General features: G+C 46.6%; 1 protein-coding gene, 1 long non-coding RNA gene and 1 other non-coding gene across 5 annotated transcripts in view; 2 read left to right on the top strand and 1 right to left on the bottom strand.

Moving 5' to 3' along the window:
* Nucleotides 1–22,051, bottom strand: part of TAF12 (TATA-box binding protein associated factor 12) — a 45,935-nt gene extending 23,884 nt beyond the window's left edge. The window contains exon 1 of one of the 3 annotated variants that reach the window (XM_055261384.2): nucleotides 21,945–22,051. In XM_055261384.2, coding sequence (XP_055117359.2) covers nucleotides 21,945–21,974 — 30 coding nt within the window. In that variant the 5' untranslated portion in view covers nucleotides 21,975–22,051. Of the gene's footprint in view, nucleotides 1–16,712; nucleotides 16,732–16,782; nucleotides 16,917–21,944 lie in introns of those variants that run through there. The other 2 variants (XM_055261386.2, XM_063631530.1) reach the window with 2 other exon arrangements.
* LOC129472048 (uncharacterized) lies at nucleotides 16,952–22,260 on the top strand. Its single transcript, XR_008653834.2, has 2 exons — nucleotides 16,952–17,246; nucleotides 21,933–22,260. It is a non-coding gene; the product is annotated as an uncharacterized lncRNA (long non-coding RNA).
* Nucleotides 22,261–22,332: 72 nt separating this feature from the next.
* On the top strand, nucleotides 22,333–22,466 carry LOC129472768 (U11 spliceosomal RNA). Its single transcript, XR_008654050.1, has one exon. It is a non-coding gene; the product is annotated as a U11 spliceosomal RNA (small nuclear RNA).
* The last annotated feature ends 1,389 nt before the right edge of the window (nucleotides 22,467–23,855 follow it).

Genomic DNA, 23,855 nt, shown 5'->3' with positions numbered 1-23,855 from the left:
TTTAGGAGGCCAAGGCAGGTGGATCACCTGAGGTCAGGAGTTCAAGACCAGCCTGGCCAACATGATGAAACCCCATCTCTACTAAAAATACAAAAAATTAGCCAGACGTGGTGGCGGGCACCTGTAGTCCAAGCTACTTGGGAGGCTGAGGCAGGAGAGTTGCTTGAACCCAGGAGGTGGAGGTTGCAGTGAGCCGAAGATCATGCCACTGCACTCCAGCCCAGGCAACAAGAGTGAAACTCCGTCTCAAAAAAAAAAAAAAGGCAAATAAATAATGAAAAACTTTTTTAGGGCCGGGCGCGGTGGCTCAAGCCTGTAATCCCAGCACTTTGGGAGGCTGAGGCGGGTGGATCACGAGGTCAGGAGATAGAGACCATCCTGGCTAACACGATGAAACCCCGTCTCTACTAAAAATACAAAAAAAAAAAAATTAGCTGGGCATGGTAGCGGGCGCCTGTAGTCCCAGCTACTTGGGAGGCTGAGGCAGGAGAATGGCATGAACCCAGGAGGCAGAGCTTGCAGTGAGCCGAGATCGCACCACTGCATTCCAGCCTGGGCGACAGAGCGAGACTCAGTCTCAGAAAAAAAAAAAAAAAAACTTTTTTAGGACGGGTGATGTGGCTCACGCTTGTAATCTCAGCACTTTGGGAGACCGAGGCAGGCAGATCACCTGAGATCAGGAGTTCGAGACCGGCCTGGCCAACATTGGTGAAACCCCATCTCTACTAAAAATACAAAAAATTAGCCGGGTGGGGTGGCAGGTGCCTGTAATCACAGCTACTTGGGAGGCTGAGGCAGGAGAATCACTTGAACGTGGGAGGCAGAGGTTGTAGTGAGCCGAGATCGCACCATTGCACTCTAGCTTGGGCGACAAGGGCAAAACTCCATCTCAAAAAAAAAAATTTTTTTTTGAAGATCTGGAGACAAAAAATGTGGCCTATGTACACAGTACCAAATATGAATATTCATATATCAAATTAGGAATTTTTTTTTCTTTTTTTGTTGTTTCCAGCAAGATTGGATGAAATCAGGAAATAACCTCAAGGAATAGCTCCAACAGCAGTCACTTTAATGAAGTAAGTGGAGGCTGGGTGCAGTGGCTCACGCCTGTAAATCCAGCACTTTGGGAGGCCAATGTGCGTGGATCACTTGAGGTCAGGAGTTCAAGATCAGCCTGGCCAACATGGTGAAACCCCCATCTCTACTAAAAATATAAAAATTAGCCAGGCATGGTGGCACGTGCCTGTAATCCGAGCTACTCAGGAGGCTGACACACGAGGATCACTTGAACCTGGGAGGCAGAGGTTGCAGTGAGCTGAGATAAGGCCACTGCACTCCAGCCTGGGCAACAGAGTGAGACTCCATCTCAAAGAAAAAAACAAAAGAGGCTGCGTGCAGTGGCTCATGCCTGTAATCCCAGCACTTTGAGAGGCCGAGGTGGGCGGATCACAAGGTCAGGAGATCGAGACCATCCTGGCTAACATGGTGAAACCCCGTCTCTATTAAAAATACAAAAAATTAGCTGGGCATGGTGGCGGGTGCCTGTAGTCCCAGCTACTCGGGAGGCTGAGGCAGGAGAATGGCGTGAACCCAGGAGGCAGAGCTTGCAGTGAGCCGAGATCACACCACTGCACTCCCTCAAAAAAAAAAAAAAAAAGAAGTAAGTGGAACCTCTGGAGAAGGGGAAAAATCAGTTTCTCCCTAAGAAACTCGACAAAAATTTACTGCTGTCACTGACCTTGCTGAAAAGCAAACAATACTTCTGAATTTTAAATAATTCTGGCTAAGCAAACTATTTCTTCCTATAAAGACGAAACGAAACAAAAGCAGATGATAACCAGACACCCCCTGGTGCCAGACTAACACTACCCTTAGGTTCCTAAACTATTTCTTGATATGGTAAGATTTTAAAACTGTAACACATTTGAGTGGGTGGTAATACATAGGTTTATACAACTGTCGAACCCCTCCCATTGAACATTCAAGATCTATGCATTTTACTATATGTAAATTATACTACAACTAAGAACAATAAATCAAACACCTTTCCAGCTCCCCAGGAAAAACAGTGTACTACTATTTATCCTACAGAAAGGAAAACCTGAGCTCGAGACCAGCCTGGTCAATATGGTGAAACCCCATCTCTCCTAAAAAAAATGCAAACATTAGCCAGACATGGTGGTGGGGGGCACCTGTAATTCCTTGGGAGGCCAAGGCATGAGAATGGCTTGAACCCAGGAGGTGGAGGTTGCAGTGAGCCGAGATTGCGCCACTGCACTCCAGCCTGGGTGACAGAGCGAGACTCTGTCTCAAAAAAAACCTAAAAAGCTGGTCACAAAAAAACACATATAGTATGATTACATTTATATGAAATGTCCAGAATAGGCAAACCCATACACAGAAAGTAGATTAGTTGTTGCCTATGGCCAGGGCATGTAGGAGAGGAATAGAGACTGGCTGCTAATGGGTATACGGTTTCTTTTACGGGAATATAAAAATGATCTAAAATTACACTGTGGTGATGGTTGCCAACCCTGATTGTATTAAAAAAACAAAACCCCACAGAATCATACACTTTAAATCGGTGATTTGTGTGAAATGTGAATGATTTAAATAAAGACTTTTTTTTTTTAAACAAATGAGGAGGCTCATGAAATGGTCTCCAAGAGAAATTGTTCAATGAATGAAAGCATAGAATGGGAGAATATTTTGTTATCGTTTATTAAAACACGTGTATTGCCGGGTGTGGTGGTTCATGCCTACAATCCCGGCATTTTGGGAGGCCAAGGCAGGCGGATCACCTGAGGTTGGGAGTTTGGGACTAGCCTGACCAACATGGAGAAACCCTCTCTCTACTACTAATACAAAATTAACCAGGCGCGTTGGCGGGCGCCTGTAATCCCAGCTATTTGGGAGGCTGAGGCAGGAGAATCGCTTGAACGGAGAGGCAGAGGTTGCAATGAGCCAAGATTGAGCCACTGCACTCTAGCTGGGGCGACAGAGCAAGACTCCGTCTCAGATAAATAAAACACACATACACAGACATACAGTTGTAAATTCATAAATTATTCCTGGCAAGATACATAAGAAACTGATAACAGAGGGAGGTGGGGGAATGGTGGTATCTGGGTTGCCTATGGGACCAAAAGCGTCTTATTTTTCACTGTACACCCTAAATCCTGTATTAGGTGCACATGTTACCTATGGAAAAAATTAAGATAAACTACTATTTGGATGTTTTCTCTGAAGAAATAGATCATACTCACCCTTTTCTTCCTGTTTTTTGTTTTTGTTTTTGAGACACAGTTTCACTCTGTCACCCAGGCTGGAATACAGTGCCATGATTTTGGCTGACTGCAACCTTGGCCTCCCGGGTTCAAGCAATTTTCCTGCCTCAGCCTCCTGAGCATCCGGGACTACAGGCACATACCACCACGCCTGGCTAATTTTTTTGTATTATTAGTAGAGATGGGGTTTTCCCATGTTGGCCAGGCTGGTCTCGAATTCCCAACCTCAAGTGATCCATCCACCTCGGCCTCCCAAAGTGCTGGGATTACAGGCGTGAGCCACTGCACCAGGCCTTGGGTTTTTTGTTTGCAGAGACAGGATCTTGCTGTTGCCCAGGCTGGAGTGCAGTGGTGAAATCACAGCTCACTGCACCCCCAAAATTCTGGGCTCAAACAATAATCTTGCGTCAGCCTCTTGAGTAGCTGGGGCTACAAGTGCAAACCATATCTGGCTAATTTTTCTATTTTTTTTTAGACACAGTGTCTTGCTATGTTGCCCAGGATGGCCCTGAACTCTTTGCCTCTATCAGTCTTCTCCCCTCAGCTTCCCAAATAGCTGGGGTTATATGCGCAAGGCACCACACCGAACTCTAACCTGTTTATTTTTTAGAGATGGGTCTTACTTTGTGGCCCAGGCTGGAGTGCAGTGGTGCAATCATAGCTCACTACAGCCCTCAACCAGCTGGACTCAAGCTATCCTCCCATCTCAGCTTCCTCCGAAGCTGGAACTACAGGCGCACCACCATGCCCAGCTCATTTTATATTTTTTATTTTTTGTAGAGAGAGGGTCTCACCATGTTGCGCAGGCTGCTCTCAAACTCTTGGGCTCAAGCGATCCTCCTGCCTCAGCCTCCCAAAGTGCTGGGATTATAGGTACAAGCCTCCATGCCCAGCCTATCTCACATTTATACAAAAATAAGTTCAGGGCCAGGTACAGTGGCTCACACCTGTAATCTCAGCACTTTGGAGGCCGAGACTGGCAGATCACGAGGTCAAGAGTTCGAGACCTGCCTGACCAACATGGTGAAACCCGTCTCTACTAAAAATATAAAAATTAGCTGGGCGTGGTGGCGTGCACCTGTAATCTAAGCTACTCAGGAGGCTGAGACAGGAGAATCGCTTGAACCCGGGAGGCGGAAGTTGCAGTGAGCCGAGATCATGCCACTGCACTCCAGCCTAGGTGACAGAGCGAGACTCTGTCTCAAAAAAAAAAAAAAAAATTCAAAACTGATCATATACCTAATGTAAAAACATACAACTTCTTGAAGAAAACAGGAGAAAACCTTCATGACTTCAGGTTAGTCAGAGTTCTTAGATACAACATCAAAAGCACAATCCACAAAAGAGAAGAATTGATAAAGTGGACTTAATCAAAATGTAAAACTTCTGCTCTGCAAAAGACAGTAAGAAGATAAGGTGGGCAGGCGTGGTGGCTCACACCTTTAATCCCAGAACTTTGGGAGGCCGACGTGGGCAGGTCACAAGGTCAGGAGTTCCAGACCAACCTGGCCAAGATGGTGAAACCCTGTCTCTACTAAAAACACAAAAAAATTAGCAGGGCATAGTGGTGGGCGCCTATAATCCCAGCTACTCGGGAGACTGAGGCAGAGAATTACTTGAACCCGGGAGGCGGAGGTTGCAGTGAGCCGAGGCCAAGACGGTGCCATTGCACTCCATCCTGGGTGATAGAGTGAGACTCCGTCTCAAAAAAAAAAAAAAGAAGATACGTCATAGATTAAAAGAAAATATTTATAAATCACATATCCAACAAATGACTTGTATCCAGCATATACAAAGAATTTTCAGTGCAAAGGCTAGTGGGGGAGGAAAAAAATTTTCTTTTTCAAAATTCAATAATAAGAAAATAACAACTCAATTTAGAAAATGGGCAAACTCGGCTGGGCATGGTGGCTCACGCCTGTAATCCCAGCACTTTGGGAGGCTGAGGCAGACAGATCACCTGAGGTCAGGAGTTCGAGACCAGCCTAGCCAACATATAGTGAAGCCCGTCTCTACTAAAAAATACAAAAATTAGCTAGGTGTATTGGCGCACACCTATAGTCCCAGCTACTTGGGAAGCTGAGGCAAGAGAATCACTGAAACCCGGGAGGTGGGCGTTACAGTGAGCCGAGATTGTACCACTGTACTCCAGCCTGGGCAACAGAGCAAGACTCCGTCTCTCCAGAAAAAAAAAAAATAGGCAGACTGGGCATGATGGCTCATGCATGAAATCCCAGTACTTTGGGAGGCCAAGGCAGGAGGACTGCTTGAGCTAAGGAGTTTGAGACAAGGCTGGGTAACATAATGAGACCCTGACTCTTTATTTATGTATTTTAAAGGGCAAAAGATCTGAGCAGACCCTTCATCAAAGATAAACAAATGGCAAATAGGCACATGAAAAGATGCTCAATATCATTTGTCACCAGGAAAATGCAAATTTTAAAAAACATGATATGCCTATATAAAATAGTTAAAATTTAAAAACAAAAACAAGTGCTGGAGAGGATACAAAGGAACTGAAACCCTCATACATTGCTGGTGTGAATGTAAAATGGTATAGTTTTTCTGGAAGATAGTTTGGTAGTTTCTTCTAAAGTTAAATGTATACTGATATGACTCAGCAATCCCACTCCTAGGTACTTACTGTAGAGAAATGAAAACTTACATTCACACAAAAATCTGTACATAAATATTTACAGCAACATCATTCACAACTACCAAAAACTGAAAACAATCCACATGTCCTTCAAATGGTGAATAAACAAATTATGGTATATCCATTCAATGGAATACTCAGAAATAGAAAGGAAAGGCCAGGCACAGTGGCTCACATCTGCAATCCCAGCAATTTGAGAGGCCAAGGAAGGTGGATCACCTGAGGTCAGGAGTTTGAGACCAGCCTGGCCAACATGGTGAAACCCTTTCTACTAAAAATACAAAAATTAGCCGGGCATAGTGGCATGTGCCTGTAATCCTAGCTACTCGGGAGACTGAGGCAGGAGAATCGCTTGAACCTGGGAGGCGGAGGTTGCAGTGAGCCAAGATTACACCATTGCATCTACTTGGGAGGCTGAGGCAGGAGAATTGCTTCAACCCAGGAGGCAGAGGTTGCAGTGTGCAGAGATTGCACGATTGCACTCCAGCCTGGGCAGCAGAGTAAGACTCTGTCTCAACAATAACAACAACAAAAAGACTACTGACACATGCAACAACATAGATGAATCTCAAATGTATCATACTAAGTGGAAAAGGCAAGGCTTAAATGGCTGTATAATTCCATTTATAGGCCACTCTGGAAAAAAACAGTTATAGGGATGGAAAACAGATCAGTGGCTGCTAAGGAGTCTGGGGCAGAGGAGCGTTTGACTACAAAGGAGCAGCATGATTAAATCTGTGGAGGTGGGGGGTGAAATTCTTCTGTATCTTGAGTGTTGTAGTGCTTACATTACAGTACATATTTGTCATATTCTATGAGTTATGACTGTACCCCATAATAATTTTATTGTATATAAATTTTAAAAAATATGTAATTTTTTGGTGGAGCTCCGCCTTGTTGCCCAAGCCAGAGTGCAATGGAGCGATTTCAGCTCACTGCAACCTCCGCCTGCCAGGTACAAGCAATTCTCCTGTCTCAGCATCCCAAGTAGCTCAGATTACAGGCATACACCAACATGCCCAGCTATTTTCTTTTTGTATTTAGTATAGACGAGGTTTCACCATGTTAGGCTGGTTGGGAACTCCTGACCTCAGGTGATCCACCTGCCTCAGCCTCCCAAAGTGCTGGGATTACAGGGCATGCACCTCCAAGCCTGGCCTAACTTTTTTTTTTTTTTTGAGACAGAATCTCACTCTGTTGCCCAGGCCAGAGTACAGGAGCCCAATTTTGGCTTACTGTAAACTCTGCCTCCCGGGTTCAAGTGATTCTACTGCCTCAGCCTCCAGAGTAGCTGGGATTACAGGCAAGTGCCACCATGCTGGGCTGATTTTTGCATTTTTTAGTAGAGATGGCATTTCGTCATGTTGGCCAGGCTGGTCTTGAACTCCCGACCTCAGGTGATCCACCCGCCTCAGCCTCCCAAAGTGCTGGGATTATAGGCATGAGACACTGTACCCAACCAAAAATAAATTTTAAAAAGTAAAACAGGGCCAGGTGCAGTGGCTCATGCCTGGAATCCCAGCACTTTGGGAGGCTTGAGGCGGGCAGATCACTTGAGGTCAGGAGTTCGAGACCAGTTTGGCTAACATGGTGAAACCCCGTCTCTACTAAAAATATAAAAATTAGCCGGGTGTGTTGGCCGGGTGTGGTGGCTCACACCTGTAATCCCAGCACTTTGGGAGGCTGAGGTGGGCGGATCATCTAAGGTTGGGAGTTCGAAACCAGCCTGACCAACATGGTGAAACCCTGTCTCTACTAAAAATACAAAAATTAGCTGGGCGTGGTGGCGCATGCCTGTAATCCCAGCTACTCACGAGGCTGAGGCAGGAGAATCGCTAGAACCCGGGAGGCAGAGGTTCCAGTAAGCTGAGATCATGCCATTGCACTCCAGCCTGGGCAACGAGAGCGAAACTCCACCTCAAAAAAAAAAAAATTAGCCGGGTGTGGTGGCGCGTGCCTGTAATCCCAGCTATTTGGGAAGCTGAGGCAGGAGAATCACTTGAACCCAGGAGGTGGAGGTTGCAGTTAGCTGACATTGCGCCACTGCAACCCAGCCTGGGTGACAGAGTGAGACTCTGTCTCAAAAAAATAAATAAAAAATAAATCAAAATCAAAAACAAAAACAGGCATTAACTGGCTGGGCACAGTGGCTCATGCCTGTAATCCCCGCACTTTGGGAGGCTGAAGCAGGTGGATCACAAGGTCAGGAGTTTGAGACCATCCTGACCAGGACAGTGAAACTCCGTCTCTACTAAAAATACAAAAAAATTAGCCAGTCGTGGTGGCGCTCGCCTGTAATCTCAGCTACTTAGGAGGCTGAGACAGGACAATCGCTTGAACTCGGGAGGCAGGGGTTGCAGTGGGCTGAGATTGCACCACTGCACTCTAGCTTGGGCGACAGAGCGAGACTCCATCTCAAAAAAAAAAAAAAACCCACAAAAAACAGGCATTAACTGTGGGACAGTTTGAGAGAACAATAATAATTAACCCTTACTATTACCTACTATGTAGAAACTGCGTGCTATGATTCACAAAGTAAATATGGAAAGTCCATCCCCCAGTGATCTGTAGTTGAAAATATTTAATAATTCTATCAAAACGCGATTGTATGGGTTAGAGTTCAATGTAAATAACCCCATCTAGGCAAGGCGCAGTGGCTCACGTCTGTAATCCCAACACTTTGGGAGGCTGAGGTGGGCAGATCACCCAAGGTCGGGAGTTTGAGACCAGCCCGACCAACATGGAGAAATCCCATTTCTACTAAAAATACAAAATTAGCCGGGCATGGTGGGGTATTCCTCTAATCCCAGCTACTCGGGAGGCAGAGGCAGGAGAATCATTTGAACCCAGGAGGCGGAGGTTGCAGTGAGCCAAGATCACGCCATTGCACTCCAGCCTGGGCAACAAGAACAAAACTCCATCTCAAAAATAAATAAGTAGGCCAGGCATGGTGGCTCACGCCTGTAATCCCAGCACTTTGGGAGGCCGAGGCGGGCGGATCACGTGGTCACGATCGAGACCATCCTGGCTAACAGGGTGAAACCCCATCTCTACTAAAAAAAAAAAAAAAAAAAAATACAAAAAATTAGACAGGCGTGGTGCCTGTAGTCCCAGCTACTTGGGAGGCTGAAGCAGAAGAATGGCATGAACCCAGGAGGTGGTGCTTGTAGTGAGCTGAGATCGCGCCACTGCACTCCAGCCTGGGCGACAGAGCAAGACTCCGTCTCAAAAAATAAATAAATAAATAAAACCACATCTATCCTCCCTCCCTCCTTTTTTTTTTTTTTTTTGAGATGGAGTCTCGCTGTGTCGCCCAGGCTAGAGTGCAGTGGCGCGATCTTGGCTCACTGCCAGCTCCACCTCCCGAGCTCGCGCCATTCTCCTGCCTCAGCCTCCTGAGTAGCTAGAACTACAGGCACCTGCCATCACACCCGGCTAATTTTTTGTATTTTTAGTAGAGATGGGGTTTCACCGTGTTAGCCAGGATGGTCTCAATCTCCTGAACTTGTGATCCGCCTGCCTCAGCCTCCCAAAGTGCTGGGATTACAGGCGTGAGCCACCACACCCGGCCTATCCTCCCTCCTTTTAAACTGTGGTTGACAGGCTGAGGATGACAAGCCCTAATTGCTTCCCTTTTAACAACCTTGTATTTCAAACAGAAGTCTAGCTGCAACCCTATTATTGTATTGAGAGGATCTAATTTTTCATAGGGTAGGAATTAAGGAGACCTTGCAATAGTTGTAAGACCCTGGTATTCTCTGTGCATCTATTCCATTAACTGTTTTTTTTTAAAAAAACAAAACAAAGGTGAGGAGTAAGGGGAACAGAAGACAAGGTAGCCTTCAAAACCTTTTTTTACCTCTGAAATGTTTTGTAATTTATTATTTAAGCAAAATACTGGAATCAAGAGGACTGGCCTGATGGCATAAAAGCCCTATACTGTGGTGCATGACTTCACTTAATGACTGGTTTTTCTACCTGGCTGTTTCTTTCCTCTCTGGCTTCTAAATGTGTCTAAATGAGCTCATATTTCCCAGCCTAAATAAGCTAAAAAGGATCAATTATTTGCAGTCTGTGAGACTCGAGAGCAACAGAAATGCAATATTTTTTTCCAGTGTGCAATTAGGATTGGTTAGTTGAGGCTCCAGCTGGTTTTGACTTATCAAAAAGGCAGTATAGGCCACATGTGGGACCCCACATCTGTAATCCCAGAACTTTGGGAGGACAACATGGGAGGATTGTTTGAGGTTAGGAGTTGGAGACCATCCTGGGCAACACAAAAAGATCCTGTCTCTAACAACAACAAAAGGTAGTATAGTGTATAGTACAGTGGTCAAGGATATGAACCACGGTAGCAGTATCTGGGTTTAAGTACCAACTGTGCCACTTTTCAGCTGTATTGAGCAAGTTACATAATCTCTTTATGCCTCAATTTTCTCATCTGAAATAATTAAGTTGGCCGGGCCTGGTAGCTCACGCCTGTAATCCCAGCACTTTGGGAGGCCAAGGCAGGCGGATCACGAGGTCAGGAGATCGAGACCATCCTGGCTAACACGGTGAAACCCCGTCTCTACTAAAAATACAAAAAATTAGCAGGGCGAGGTGGCAGGCGCTTGTAATCCCAGCTGCCTGGGAGGCTGAGGCAGGAGAATGGCGTGAACCCCAGCGGGCGGAGCCTGCAGTGAGCCAAGATCGCGCCACTGCATTCCAGCCTGGGCGACAGTGAGACTCTGTCTCAAAAAAAAAAAATTAAGTTAATAATGAAGTACAGGGTGGGCTTGGTGGCTCACACCTATAATTCTAGCAGTTTGGCAGGCTGAGCGGGAGGATCACTTGAGCCTAGGAGTTTGAGACCAGCCTGGGCAACATAGTGAGATCTCGTCACTACAAATAAAAATAAATAAATAAATAAATTAGCCAGGCGTGGTGGCATGCAGCTGTGGTCCCAGCTACTTGGGAGGTTGAGGCGGGAGGATCACTTGAGCCCAGGAGGTTGATGCAGTAGTGAGATGTGATGGCACCACTGCACTCCAGCGTGGGTGACAAAGCAAGACCCTGTCTTGGGGGAAAAAAAAAAAATCAACATACTGCTCAATGCAGTGGAGCACACGTATAGTCCCAGCTACTATGGGGTCTGAGGTGACGGAATGGCTTGAGCCTAGGAGTGCGAGGCTGTAGTACATTGTGATAGGCCTGTGGCTAGCCACCATGCTCCAGCCTGGAAAATAATGCAAGACCCCATCTCTCAAAAAATACCAGTGTTTCACCCATCCTGCTGCTAACCCAGCACACATATCCATGTGTGCTGGCACCATATAAGTGTTCTTTATGACTTCAGAGATTAACAAAAGAATGGTGGATTGGAAAAAAATGGTAACAACAAGTGGTCAGCAGGAGGCTGATGAGAGGTACTGTGGAAAACCCAAATCAAGAGGACTGGATGCCATCTTTGGTCAGTTTCCACATCTGTAATTAGGAGTTGGCCCAGGCAAATTCTTTTTTTCTTTTTCTTTTTTTCTTTTTTTTTTTTGAGACAGAGTCTTGCTCTGTCACCCAGGCTCGAGCGCAGTGGCACGATCTTGGTTCACTGCAACCTCCACCTCTGGCCGGACCAGGCAAATTCTAAAGTCCCTTTCAGCATTAAAAATCAGTGTAAAGGCCAGGCGCAGTGGCTCACACCTGTAATCCTAGAACTTTGGGAGGCCGAGGCAGGCAGATCACGAGGTCAGGAGTTCAAGACCAGCCTGACCAATATGGTGAAACCCTGTCTCTACTAAAAATACAAAAAATAGCTGGGCATGGTGGCTCGCGCTTATAGTCCCAGCTACTCGGGAGGCTGAGGCAGAAGAATCGCTTGAACCTGGGAGGCGGAGCTTGTAGTGAGTCAAGATCGCGCCACTGCATGCCAGCCTAGGTGACAAAGCAAGCCTCCATCTCCAAAAAAAAAAAAATTCAGTGTAACATTTTCTTTTTAATTAGCCGGGTGTGGCTGTGTGCACCTGTAATCCCAGCTACTCGGGAGGCTGAGGTAGAAGAAGTGCTTGAACCTGGGAGGCGGAGGTTGCAGTGAGCCAAGAGCATACCACTGCACTCCAGCCTGGGCGACAGAGCCAGACTCTGTCTCCAGAAAAAAGATTTTCTTTTATTTTTTTATTTTTGCCCTCTTTACCCTCCCTGTCTGACTTAAATTAAGTCCACACATAGAGATTTCAAAGTCTGTCTGCCTCCAACACACCTGTTTCACAGTGCAGCCTGTAAACATTGCTGATATAGTGCCTACAAAATATTTTAGGGCTTTCCATAAAGAATCCCAATCAAAAGTAGTATGTCTTCGCCAGGTGTCATGGTTCATGCCTACAATCCCAGCACTTCGGGACGCAGATGCAGGAGGATCACTTGATGACAGGAGTTTGAGACCAGCCTGGGTAATATAGAGACAAGCCTGGCCAACATGGTGAAACCCGTCTCTACTAAAAATACAAAAATTAGCCAGGCATGGTGGCGCGTGCCTGTAATCCCAGATACATGGGAGGCTGAGGCAGGAGAATCGCTTGAACCCGGGAGGCGGAGGTTGGAGTGAGCCAAGATCGCACCACTGCTCTCCAGCCTGGGTAACAAGAGTGAAAGAGTGAAACTCTGTCTCACACACAAAAAAAAGGTAATATGTCCTTTTGTCCTTTGTTCCTATCGGCTCTAATTATAATGCAATGATTTTCTGATCGGGTATTTTGAAGTCCTATTATAATAACTCAATGGTAGAGCCACAAATGAAATAAAGTACATTTTGCAAGTATAGGTAAGGATGTTAACTCAGGAATAAATTATCATTAATTAAACCATCAAGTACTTTGAAGTGGTGACATGGGCATGGGTATGCTTTCCCTTGTAAGTTCGTATAAGTAAGTTTTGATCATTTATATATAATAGGCGCTTGCAAATAGTACAGGCTAACCCTGGGGAAAAAATAGTAGTTTTAACTAAGCCCAATTCCCCCAAACATCTAGTTCATGATATAATTACCTGGAAAGTTAATCAAATTTAAGCCCTTGTTTTTCAAATTACTTTTTTTTTTTTTTTTTTAAAAGACAGAGTCTCATTCTGTTGTCCAGGCTGGAGTACAGTGACACAATCTCGGCTCACTGGAACCTCCACCTTCAGGATTCAAGTGATTCTCTCCCACTTCAGCCTCCAGAGTAGCTGGGACTACAGGCACGTGCCACCATGCCCAGCTAATTTTTGTATTTTTAGTAGAGACGGGGTTTTGCCATGTTGGCCAGGCTGGTCTCGAACTCCTGACCTCAGGTGACCCGCCCGCCTTGGCCTCCCAAAGTGCTGGGATTACAGGCGTGAGCCATCATGCCCAGTCCAAATTAGTCTTTCTTGGTCTCCTAAATCTAAAATTAAATATGTCTTTCTACATTGCAAGGAAAAACTCTACAAAGTTCCCATTTTTCTCTCTTGAATAATCCATGCTTCTGTGAAAACAGAATTTAGTTCTCCTCAAATGCCACAATACATAAATACCCTAATAAGTTATAGTCCTTGACATTTAGAGGAGACTTAAGGAGGGGATGCTTTCATTCAATTATGTTTTGTATAACGATTACTTCTATTTTGCTGATGGACAAACTGAGAGGAATCCACTTAGAAGAGTAGAAAAAAGTTTTAGAGGCACACGTAACTGGGGTTGGGTCACTGTGTGATTTCAGGCAAAGTATTTAACCTCTCTAAACCTATTTCATTATCTGTACAACGGGACTGACAATATCTAACTTGTGGGGCTGTGACATTTAAATCATAGAATACTTGAAAGTGCCTAAGCTGTGCCTGGTTAGTCCGAGTAGGTTTCAGAAAAAGATATTAATATTGAAGGAAGTGACTGGTGCAAGTCTCCCCACCATCCTTATCCTTATCCAAAAACAGCCATCTCTAGTAAATGTTTGCAATAAAAATACAGGACACACTTATTTATGACTTTCCAAACAGCTTATTAAATAAATAAATAACACTGAGCTTTATTTAAAGGTTCCAGCCAGGTGCAGTGGCTCATGCCTATAATCCCAACATTTTGGGAGGCCAAGGCGGGAGAATCACTTGAGGACAAGAATTCAACACCAGCCTAGGCAACACAGCCAAACACTGTCTCTACAAAAAAACTTAAAAATTAGCCGGGCGCGGTGGCTCACGCTTGTAATCCCAGCACTTTGGGAGGCCGAGGCGGGCGGATCACGAGGTCAGGAGATCGAGACCACGGTGAAACCCTGTCTCTACTAAAAAAAAAAAAAAATACAAAAAAATTAGCCGGGCGTGGTGGCGGGCGCCTGTAGTCCCAGCTACTCAGAGAGGCTGAGGCAGGAGAATGGCGTGAACCCGGGAGGCGGAGCTTGCAGTGAGCCGAGATCACGCCACTGCACTCCAGCCTGGGTGACAAAGCGAGACTCTGTCTCCAAAAAAAAAAAAAAAAAATTAGCTGGGTGTAGGCCGGGCGCGGTGGCTCAAGCCTGTAATCCCAGCACTTTGGGAGGCCGAGGCAGGCGGATCACAAGGTCAGGAGATCGAGACCATCCTGGCTAACACGGTGAAACCCCGTCTCTACTAAAAAAATACAAAAAATCAGCCGGGTGCGGTGGCGGGTGCCTGTAGTCCCAGCTACTCGGGAGGCTGAGGCAGGAGAATGGCGTGAACCCGGGAGGCGGAGCTTGCAGTGAGCCGAGATCGCGCCACTGCACTCCAGCCTGGGGGAGAGAGCAAGACTCCGTCTCAAAAAAAAAAAAAAAAAAAAAAAATTAGCTGGTGTAGTGGCTCACACCTGTAGTCCCAGCTACCCAGGAGGCTAAGGCAGGAGGAGTGCTTGAGCTCAAGAATATAGGTTGCAGTGAGCTATGATTATGCCACTGCATTCCAATATGGGCAACAGAACAAGACCCTGTCTCAAAAATACAAAAATAAAAATAAAGGTTTCCTTACTATTAAGTGACATTTACTGTATCAATGTCAATACAGTAACAACACTCAAATTATCAGAAACTGTAAAAATTTCCAGTTTTTACAGGAAATAAAAACTGGGCCGGGCGCAGTGGCTCATGTCTATAATCCCAGCACTTCAGGAGGCTGAGGCGGGCGGATAACTTGAGGTCAGGAGTTCAAAACCAGCCTGGCCAACATGGCAAAAACCTGTCTCTACTAAAAATACAAAAATTAGCCGGCATTGTGGCGCACACCTGTAATTCCAGCTACTTGTGAGGCTGAGGCAGGAGAATCGTTTGAACCGGGGAAGCAGATTGCAGTGAGCCGAGATCGTGCCACTGCACTCCAGCCTAGGTGATTCTGTCTCCAAAAAAAAAAACAACAAAAAAACAAAAACTGGAAGGGGAGCGAGGTGACTCATGCCTGTAATCCCAGCACTTTGGGAGGCCAAGGTGGGAGGATCACTTGAGCTTAGGAGTTTGAGACCAGCCTGGGCAATATAGTGAGACCCTGTTTCTACAAAAAATTTAAAAATTAGCAGGGCGTGGTGGCACACGCCCGTAGTTCCACCTACTCAGGAGGCATAGGTGGGAAGACTGCTTGAGCCTAGGAGGTTGAGGTGCACGGGGCCAGGACTGAGCCACTGCACTTCAGCCTGGGCGACAGAGAGAGAACCTGTTTCAAAAAAAAAAAAAAATTCCCTCCTGAGTTTGAAGATAAAGCAAAGATTCTAGGAGCATTTAAGGAACATTAACCAAGCATCTCATTTGCTACGCACAGAAGGGTACTGTATTAAAACTATGATCTAACTAACCATTGCCTCTCTGTAATCCCAAGCCTCTTTGAACCTTAGCCTTCTTAAATGTAAAACAGGAGTTTTTAAAAGACGATCTTTTGGGACTCTTCCATCACTGACATTCTTTTATTTGAGATGCAGAGATCTGTGCTCATTCAGGGTTGAGTGGAATGGGATTTAAAGCACTTATCAAGTATACAACTGAGTTCCAACTGTTTTCAACTTCACATCTGATTCCCAAGAATGAAGCAGAAAATGAAGATGTTTGCATGTGGGCTTCCTAGATTGAGTATCTGACACAAGAAAAGCTTGCCAAGAGCCAATAGGCAGTGCGAAGGAGAAGTTGTCTTCCCCTGAATACGTCCTTTATCTCTCTGGGTTCAGGGAATACTGTGAAAAAATGGATCACTAAATCTTTTCCAAACCCTTTCCCTTTACTTTGTAGGCTGATCTCAGGTCCATGGTCCCTTGGATCCAAGGCTTTTAGGGGCTTGGGTCCTCACAGCCCTGTTCCGAGACTCAGGAACTCGGAGTCTCAAAGCCCGGATCCCGTCCCCAAAGAAGCCCCAGTCTTCACTGCCCGCTTCTGTTCCCTTCCAAACTTAAGTTTCCTCTGTCTGCTTCTGCCCCTCAGGAACCTAAGTCTTCGCTGCCCCGTTTCTGAATCCTTAGGAGCCCGGGTCTTCACTGTCCCGCTTCTGCCTCTTAGGAGCCCAAGTCCTCACCGCTCCACTTTTACCTCTCCGGAGCCCGTGTCTTCACGCCCCGTTCCTTTCTGACCCTCTCCTCGTAGGAGTGCGGGTCCTCATAATCCTGCTCCTCTCAGACCACTTTCCCTCAGATGCCGGAGAACTCACATCCGTCCCCGTTCCCTAAGTCCCGTCTTGGAGCCCGGGTCCCCACAGCCGCGTCTTCTCCGAGCCTGACCCTCTCAGTCAGTCCCTTCCCAAGAGCCTGAATCCTCACAGCCCCGTCTCGTCCACAACCTGGTCCTTCGAACACTGACCCACTGTAGGTCTGGGTCCTGACTCCCTCCTCCCGCTCTTGTTCCTCAACTGCCAGGGCCCAAGACTCACAGGCAGCAGCGTCTATCTCCCCATGATATGCGGAGACTGCCCCAGTGAAGCGTTCGTCTCAGCAGCCGGTCCGACTGCGCGGCCCTCCCCGACTACTTCCGGCAGCGCTCCCCGCCTCCAACCCGGAAACGCGCGGCTCTTCCGGCCGGCGGGCGCGCGCCTCGCTTGCGCAGGCGCAGACTGCCCTCCGACACGTGGTGGCGATATTGAGCTGTGTGTAGCTACACCCTGCAGCTTGCGCTTTTAACTGCTTGTGGTTGAGTGGCAGCATGAGCGAGCTCTGCGTATTCCACCCCGGCGTTAAGAATCCTTCACTAGCTTTTCTTCCCGACGCTGCTTATTTATCTATCGGTAGCATGACGGGTAATTGACGCCCTCGGATGGCTTTGAGGTCGCCATTTTTGGTTGGTGCCTTTGTCATGGTGTCAGGACCGGGATATCATCTGGGACACATTACCCCACAGGTATCCTGTTGGACCTCAACGAGGAAGTTGGCAACACAGGAACTGGGAGATGAGAGAGATCGGTTGGTTGTGCCTGTGAACTGGCAATTCAGTAATAACAATTGAGTGCTTACTGTTTGCCGGGAATTGTGCTAATCCGCTTACCTCCGTTACGCTATTTAATCATTTAGAGGAGACCTGTGAGAGATTAAGCAAAGTTCTAGCTAATAAGTGCAGAGCCTCAGCTTGAACTCAGAACTCACTACTAAGCCAAAGCCTGTCCTGTAGCATTCTCTAATGCTTTCAGTTTTTCGGTTGTCAAATGCTTGGTGAGAACTCTGTTATGTGGCTCACGCCTGTAATCCCAGCACTTTGGGAGGCCGAGGAGGGTGGATCACGAGGTCAGGAGTTCAAGACCAGTCTGGCCAAGATGGTGAAACCCCGTCTCTACTAGAAATACAAAAAATTAGCCGGGCGTGGTGGCATGCACCTGTAATCGCAGCTACTCCGGAGGCTCAGGCAGAGAACTGCTTAAACGTGGAGGGGCGAAGGTTGCAGTGAGCCGAGATCGCGCCACTGCACTCCAGCCTGGGCAACAGAGCGAGACTGTCTCAAAAAAAAAAAAAAGAGAACATCTTATTTTTACTGTATGCTGGAATGTTAGGCATGCAAGTAAGACCCAATTCCAGCATCTGCAAGGTTCACAGTAAGATGGAGAAGAACCCACAAACACACCAAAAAACGTATAAAGAGCTGTGACAGGCCAGAGTGAGCCACAGTATCTGCCAGCAGAAATTAGGAAGACGTGCCCAGATTGATGCGGCATCCTGCCCTGTCTTTATATCTTCCTAATCCTCATCCTACCACGTTCCCAGTCCACCCTCTACACTGCCACCCAATCCAAATTCTCAGATTCAAGTCCTCATGAACATTGGGCTCCAAGCTATATTCCTGGCCTTATGTCCTTGCCACTGCTCTCCATTCTTTTTAGGGTCTGGCATACCACTTTTTGTTGTTGAATGCCTATATATCTTTTTTAAGACCCAGGTTTAATGTATATAAGTTCATTTGACAAGTGTTTGAGTCTCATTGTGTGACAAGCCTTTTGCCATGTGCTATGTGGCTAAGACGTATGATATCCTTGTCCTTAGAAAGTTTGCAACTTAGAGTGGGAAACAGACCATTAGCAACTGCACAAAAGGGTGATAGAAGAGAATACTGGAAAAAGCCAGACTTATCTAGCTGACAGATGGCCTGAGCCATGGTCTTCAGTAAGGAAAACACTTACTCCAGGACCAAGATGGCCAAGGTGGCTGGGGCTTTGGTAACCGGGAAAGACAATGAGTTTGGAGAGGTAGGCAGGGGTTTGTTATAGTCTGGACCTTTTAGACTAGACTATGATGGGGACTTGAGATTATATTCAGTATGCAATGGGAAGGTGTTGGAAGAACGGTGAAATTATGGCGATTGTTAAATGATACCGGGTCTCACTCTGTCACCTGGGCTGGAGTGCAGTGGCGCAATCATAGTTCACTACAGCCTCAAACTCCTGAGTTCAAGCGATCCTCCTCCATCTCAGCTTCCCGAGTAGATGAATTTTCTTTCTTTTTTTTTTTTTTTGAGATGGAGTCTCGCTCTGTCGCCCAGGCTGGAGTGCAGTGGCGCGATCTCGGCTCACTGCAAGCTCCGCCTCCCGGGTTTGCGCCTTTCTCCTGCCTCAGCCTCCCGAGTAGCTGGGACTACAGGTGCCTGCCACCACGCCCGGCTAATTTTTTGTATTTTTAGTAGAGACAGGGTTTCACCATGTTAACCAGGATGGTCTTGATCTCCTGACCTCGTGATCCGCCTGCCTCGGCCTCCCAAAGCGCTGGGATTACAGGTGTGAGCCACCGCGCCCGGCCTCTTCCTTTTTTTTTTTTTTTTTTTAAGAGATAAGGACTGGACGCCCTAGCTCACACCTGTACAGCACTTTGGGAGGCCGAGGCAGGAAGATCATGAGGTCAGGAGATAGAGATCATCCTGGCCAAAACAGTGAAACCTGGTCTCTACTAAAAATACAAAAATTAGCTGGGCGTGGTGGCGCACGCCTGTAACCCCAGCTACTCAGGAGGCTGAGGAAGGAGAATCACTGGAACCTGGGAGGTGGAGGTTGCAGTGAGCAGAGATTGAGCCAGTGCACTCCAGCCTGCGCGATGGGAGCAAGACTCCATCTCAAACAAAACAACAACAACAAAAAACAGATAAGGTCAGGCCGGGCACTGTGGCTCATGCCTGTAATCCCAGCATTTTGGGAGGCCGAGGCAGGTGGATCACTTGAGGTTAGGAGTTCGAGACCAGCCTGGCCAATAGGGTGAAACCTACTAAAAATATTTTAAAAATTAGCCGGGTGTAGTGGCGCGTGCCTGTAATCCCAAGCTACTCAGGAGGCTGAGGCATGAGAATTGCTTGAACCTGGGTGGTAGAGGTTGAAGCGAGCCGAGATCGTGCCACTGCACTCCAACCTGGGCAACAGAGTGAGACTGTCTGGGAAAAAAAAAGAGAGATAAGGTCAAATGTGGTGGCTTTACACCTGTAATCCCAACACTTTGGGAGGCACAGCAGGAGGACTGCTTGAGCCCAGGAGTTTGACCGGCCTGGGCAAGATAGGGAGACACTGTCTCTTAAAAAAAAAAAAAAAAAAAAAAAAAAAAATTAGCCTCAGCATGTTGATGTGGACCTGTAGTCCCAGCCACCCAGGAGACTGACAGGCAGGAAGATCTGCTTGAGCCTAGGAGTTCCAGGCTGCAGTGAGCTATGATTGCACCACTGCATTCCAGCCTGGACAACAGAGCAACACACTGTCTCAGAGAAAGAGAGAGAGAGAGAGAACACTGGTGGATGATAGCAAGAGCAATTGACAGCACCAGCTCTGGGCTTCGCGCAAGTTTGTACAACACATCTGCTTCCTATTACAATGTAAGAGCTGTTTATTTATCTCCTTTCTCTTGTGACTTCTACTCTGTAAAGAGCAGGGACCTCCATGTATTATTAAAATAAAGAAAGTAAAATACCTAACTGTATATTTTTTCTTGAAAACATTTTACTTTATTTTATTATTTATTATTATTATTTTTGAGACGGAGTTCACTCATATTGCCCAAGCAGTGCAATGGCACAGTCTCGGCTCACTGCAACCTCTGCCTCCCAGGTTCAAGCGATTCTCCTGCCTCAGCTTCCTAGTAACTAGGATTACAGGCACCTGCCACCACACCTGGTCAATTTTTTTTTTTTTTTTTTTTTTGAGACAGAGTCTCGCTCTGTCGCCCAGGCTGGAGTGCAGTCTGGGTGCGATCTCGGCTCACCACAAGCTCCACCTCCCAGGTTCACGCCATTCTCCTGCCTCAGCCTCCCGAGTAGCTGGGACTACAGGCGCCTGCCACCACGCCTGGCTAATTTTTTGTATTTTTAGTAGAGACAGGGTTTCACCGTATTAGCCAGGATGGTCTCAATCTTCTGACCTCGTGATCCACCCGCCTCGGCCTCCCAAAGTGCTGGGATTACAAGCGTGAGCCACCGCGCCCGGCCGAATTTTTTGTATTTTTTAGTAGAGACAGGGTTTCACCATGTTGGCCAGGCTGGTCTCAAACTCCTGATCTTAGGTGATCCACCCGCCTCAGCCTCCCAAAGTGCTGGAATTACAGGCATGAGCCACCTTGCCTGGCCTGAAAACATTTATTTATATGTATACAATGTGTACATATATAGAAAGCAGTCTGGCAAGATAAACACTAAACTGTTAACAATTTGGAGGAAGCATTTTCACATTTTATATCATCTCACATTTTATATCATCTCTGTGCTGTTTCAATTTCTTTACAATTGTCACATATTGAGACAAGATCTTCATCTGTCACCTAGGCTGGAGTGCAGTGGCATGATTATGGCTCACTGTAGCGTTGACTTCCCGAGGTGAAGCAGTCCTTCTGCCTCAGCCTCTGGGGTAGCTGGGACCACAGGCCCATGCCAGGATGCCCGGTTAATATTTTATTTTGGGGTAGTTGGGATTACAGGCATGACCCACAGCACCCGTCCATCATTATCCATAAAAAAAAAATGGGAACAGGCTGGGCACGGTGGCTCACGCCTATAATCCCAGCACTTTGGGAGGCCGAGGCGGGCGGATCACAAAGTCAGGAGATTGAGACCATCCTGGCTAATACGGTGAAACCCCGCCTGTACTAAAAATACAAAAAATTAGCCGGGTATGGTGGTGGGCGCCTGTAGTCCCAGCTACTTGGGAGGCTGAGGCAGGAGAATGGCGTGAACCCGGGAGGCGGAGCTTGCGGTGAGCCGAGATCGCGCCACTGCACTCCAGCCTGGGCTGGGCGACAGAGCAAGACTCCGTCTCAAAAAAAAAAAAAAAATTGTGTTGATAAAGATCTACTTCAGTCATCTGAGGTACAGTATTTCATTTTTCACATTAATGCTATGCTGTACCTTATTCTACAACTCTTTTCACTCGATTTAAAAAAAAAATTCTAATACTCCTTCGAAGTGCAGCATATAGCATGCCACAATATGAACACACCATGACAATCAGCTTATGCGTGACCTTGTGACCTTGTGCTTCCACTGCACGCCTGCCTGGGCTGCACCAAGGTGGTGGCTAGGGGTGGCACAAGTTACACATTTTCAATTTGGATAGGTTGTGATTCTTGTCTTCCCCAGTCAGATACCTACAGCCACTGAGAGCCGGTATTCCAACGCCATGAGACGCCTTATGTCGTGAGCAGTGGACGACAGAGACGCAGCACTTACTGCAACCGGAAGGAGCCGTTCCTCCCCCGCTGGCGCAGCCGCTCTTCCCCGCCACTCCCTGGGTGCCCGCCAGCACCTTCCCAGCAAGCCCTGCGTATATTTGCATATCAACTCACGTCCTTTTCTTCTAACTAAATCGAAAGGACAAATTCTAGATTCTCCTTGTAAGTCTTCCTTTCAGTTCAGAAGAAATGGAATTCGCTGTTCAACTTCAGGAAATTGAAGTAAAGAGTTGCTTTGATTTTGTGTTCACCTTTACCATAAAATGGATTTGGTAACACTGCCACCCTGCTTTGGTAAAAAGAAAACCAAAAAGGGCTTCTGTCGTGAGTGGCACACGTAGGGCAACTCGATTGCTCTTCTTGCGGAATCGACATCAAGAGATTTCGGAAGCATAATTTTTTGGTATTGGGGCAGCTGGTGATCGTTGGTCCCGGCGCCCTTCTTTATTGTTGTTACGTTAGATGAATTAGCAACACTTTTGGCATTAGTGGTGGTTTTATAATCGCGTGGTAATTTATGTTTTTTTTTTTCTTCTTTGAGTTTTCGTATCGTGTGTATGAACTGCGGGTGACTTAATTGGTAGGTTAACTAACAAGTATAATACGTAAGTAGCAAGATAATTCAGACGTGTATTCTAGCATTTGGGAAGTGGAGGTGGGATAATTTTGCGTGTTCTCGTGTGGGAAACCAGCTTGAGCAACAAAGCAGGAAGCACTGACAAGCAAAAACAAAAGAATTTTAAAGTTATACGTGCGTGGTGGCGCGCGTGAAAGAAAATTATTTAGCGACTGTGTTACATATAGCAGCAAATGGAATAGACCTAGTCCCTGACTTCAGGAGACCTGCCTCAGCCTCTCGAGTAGGGGGGACTACAGGCGTGCGCCTCTGCGCCCAGCTAATTTGTGTATTTTTGGTAGAGACGGGTTCACCATGTTGGCCAGGATGGTCTTCATCTCTTGGTCTGGTGATCCGACCACCTCGGCCTCCGAAAGTGCTAGGATTACAGGCGTGGCCATCGCGCCCGGCCTGCAATGTTATTTTATGAAGCAGAGGAAATTGAAATTACCTTCACCAGGCCTTAGCAAAGTTTTTCTATACCTTATACCATATACAAAGGATTAAAAGGCCAGGTGCAGTGGCTCACGCCTGTAATCCCAGCACTCCTAGAGGCCGAGGTGGGCAGATCACCTGAGGTCGGGATTTCAAGACCAGCCTGACCAACATGGAGAAACCCCTTATCTAACTAAAAATACAAAATTAGTCAGGCGTGGTGGAGCATGCCTGTAATCCCAGTTACTCAGGAGGCTGAGACAGGAGAATTGCTTGAATCCAGGAGGTGGAGGTTGCAGTGAGCCGAGACCGCACCATTGCACTCCAGCCTGGGCAACAAGAGCAAAACTCCGTCTCAAAAAAAAAAAAAAAAGATTAATTCAAAATGGATCAAAGACCTAAATGTAAGACCATAAACTATAAAACTCTTAGAGAAAATACAGGGGAAAATGACATCGAATTTGTCAATGATTTCTTGAATATAACACAATGGTGCACAAGCAACAAAAAATAAATTGGTCTTCATCAAATTTTAAAATGTTAACATTAATTTTCAAATTAAAATGAAAAATCCGGCCGGGTGCTGTGGCTCACGCCTGTAATCCCAGCACTTTGGGAGGCCGACGTGGGCGGATCACCTGAGGTCAGGGATTGGAGACCAGCCTAGCCAACATGGTGAAACCCCGTCACTCCTAAAAATACAAAAATTAGCCAGGCCTGGTGTCAGGTGCCTGTAATACCAGCTACTTGGGAGGCTGAGGCAGGAGAATTGCTTGCACC

Source organism: Symphalangus syndactylus, chromosome 22, assembly GCF_028878055.3.
Source record: "Symphalangus syndactylus isolate Jambi chromosome 22, NHGRI_mSymSyn1-v2.1_pri, whole genome shotgun sequence".
In the NCBI taxonomy this organism is placed as follows: Eukaryota; Metazoa; Chordata; class Mammalia; order Primates; family Hylobatidae; genus Symphalangus; species Symphalangus syndactylus.
Note: the sequence above shows the minus strand (reverse complement) of the source record. Positions and strands in the feature narration are given on the sequence as shown.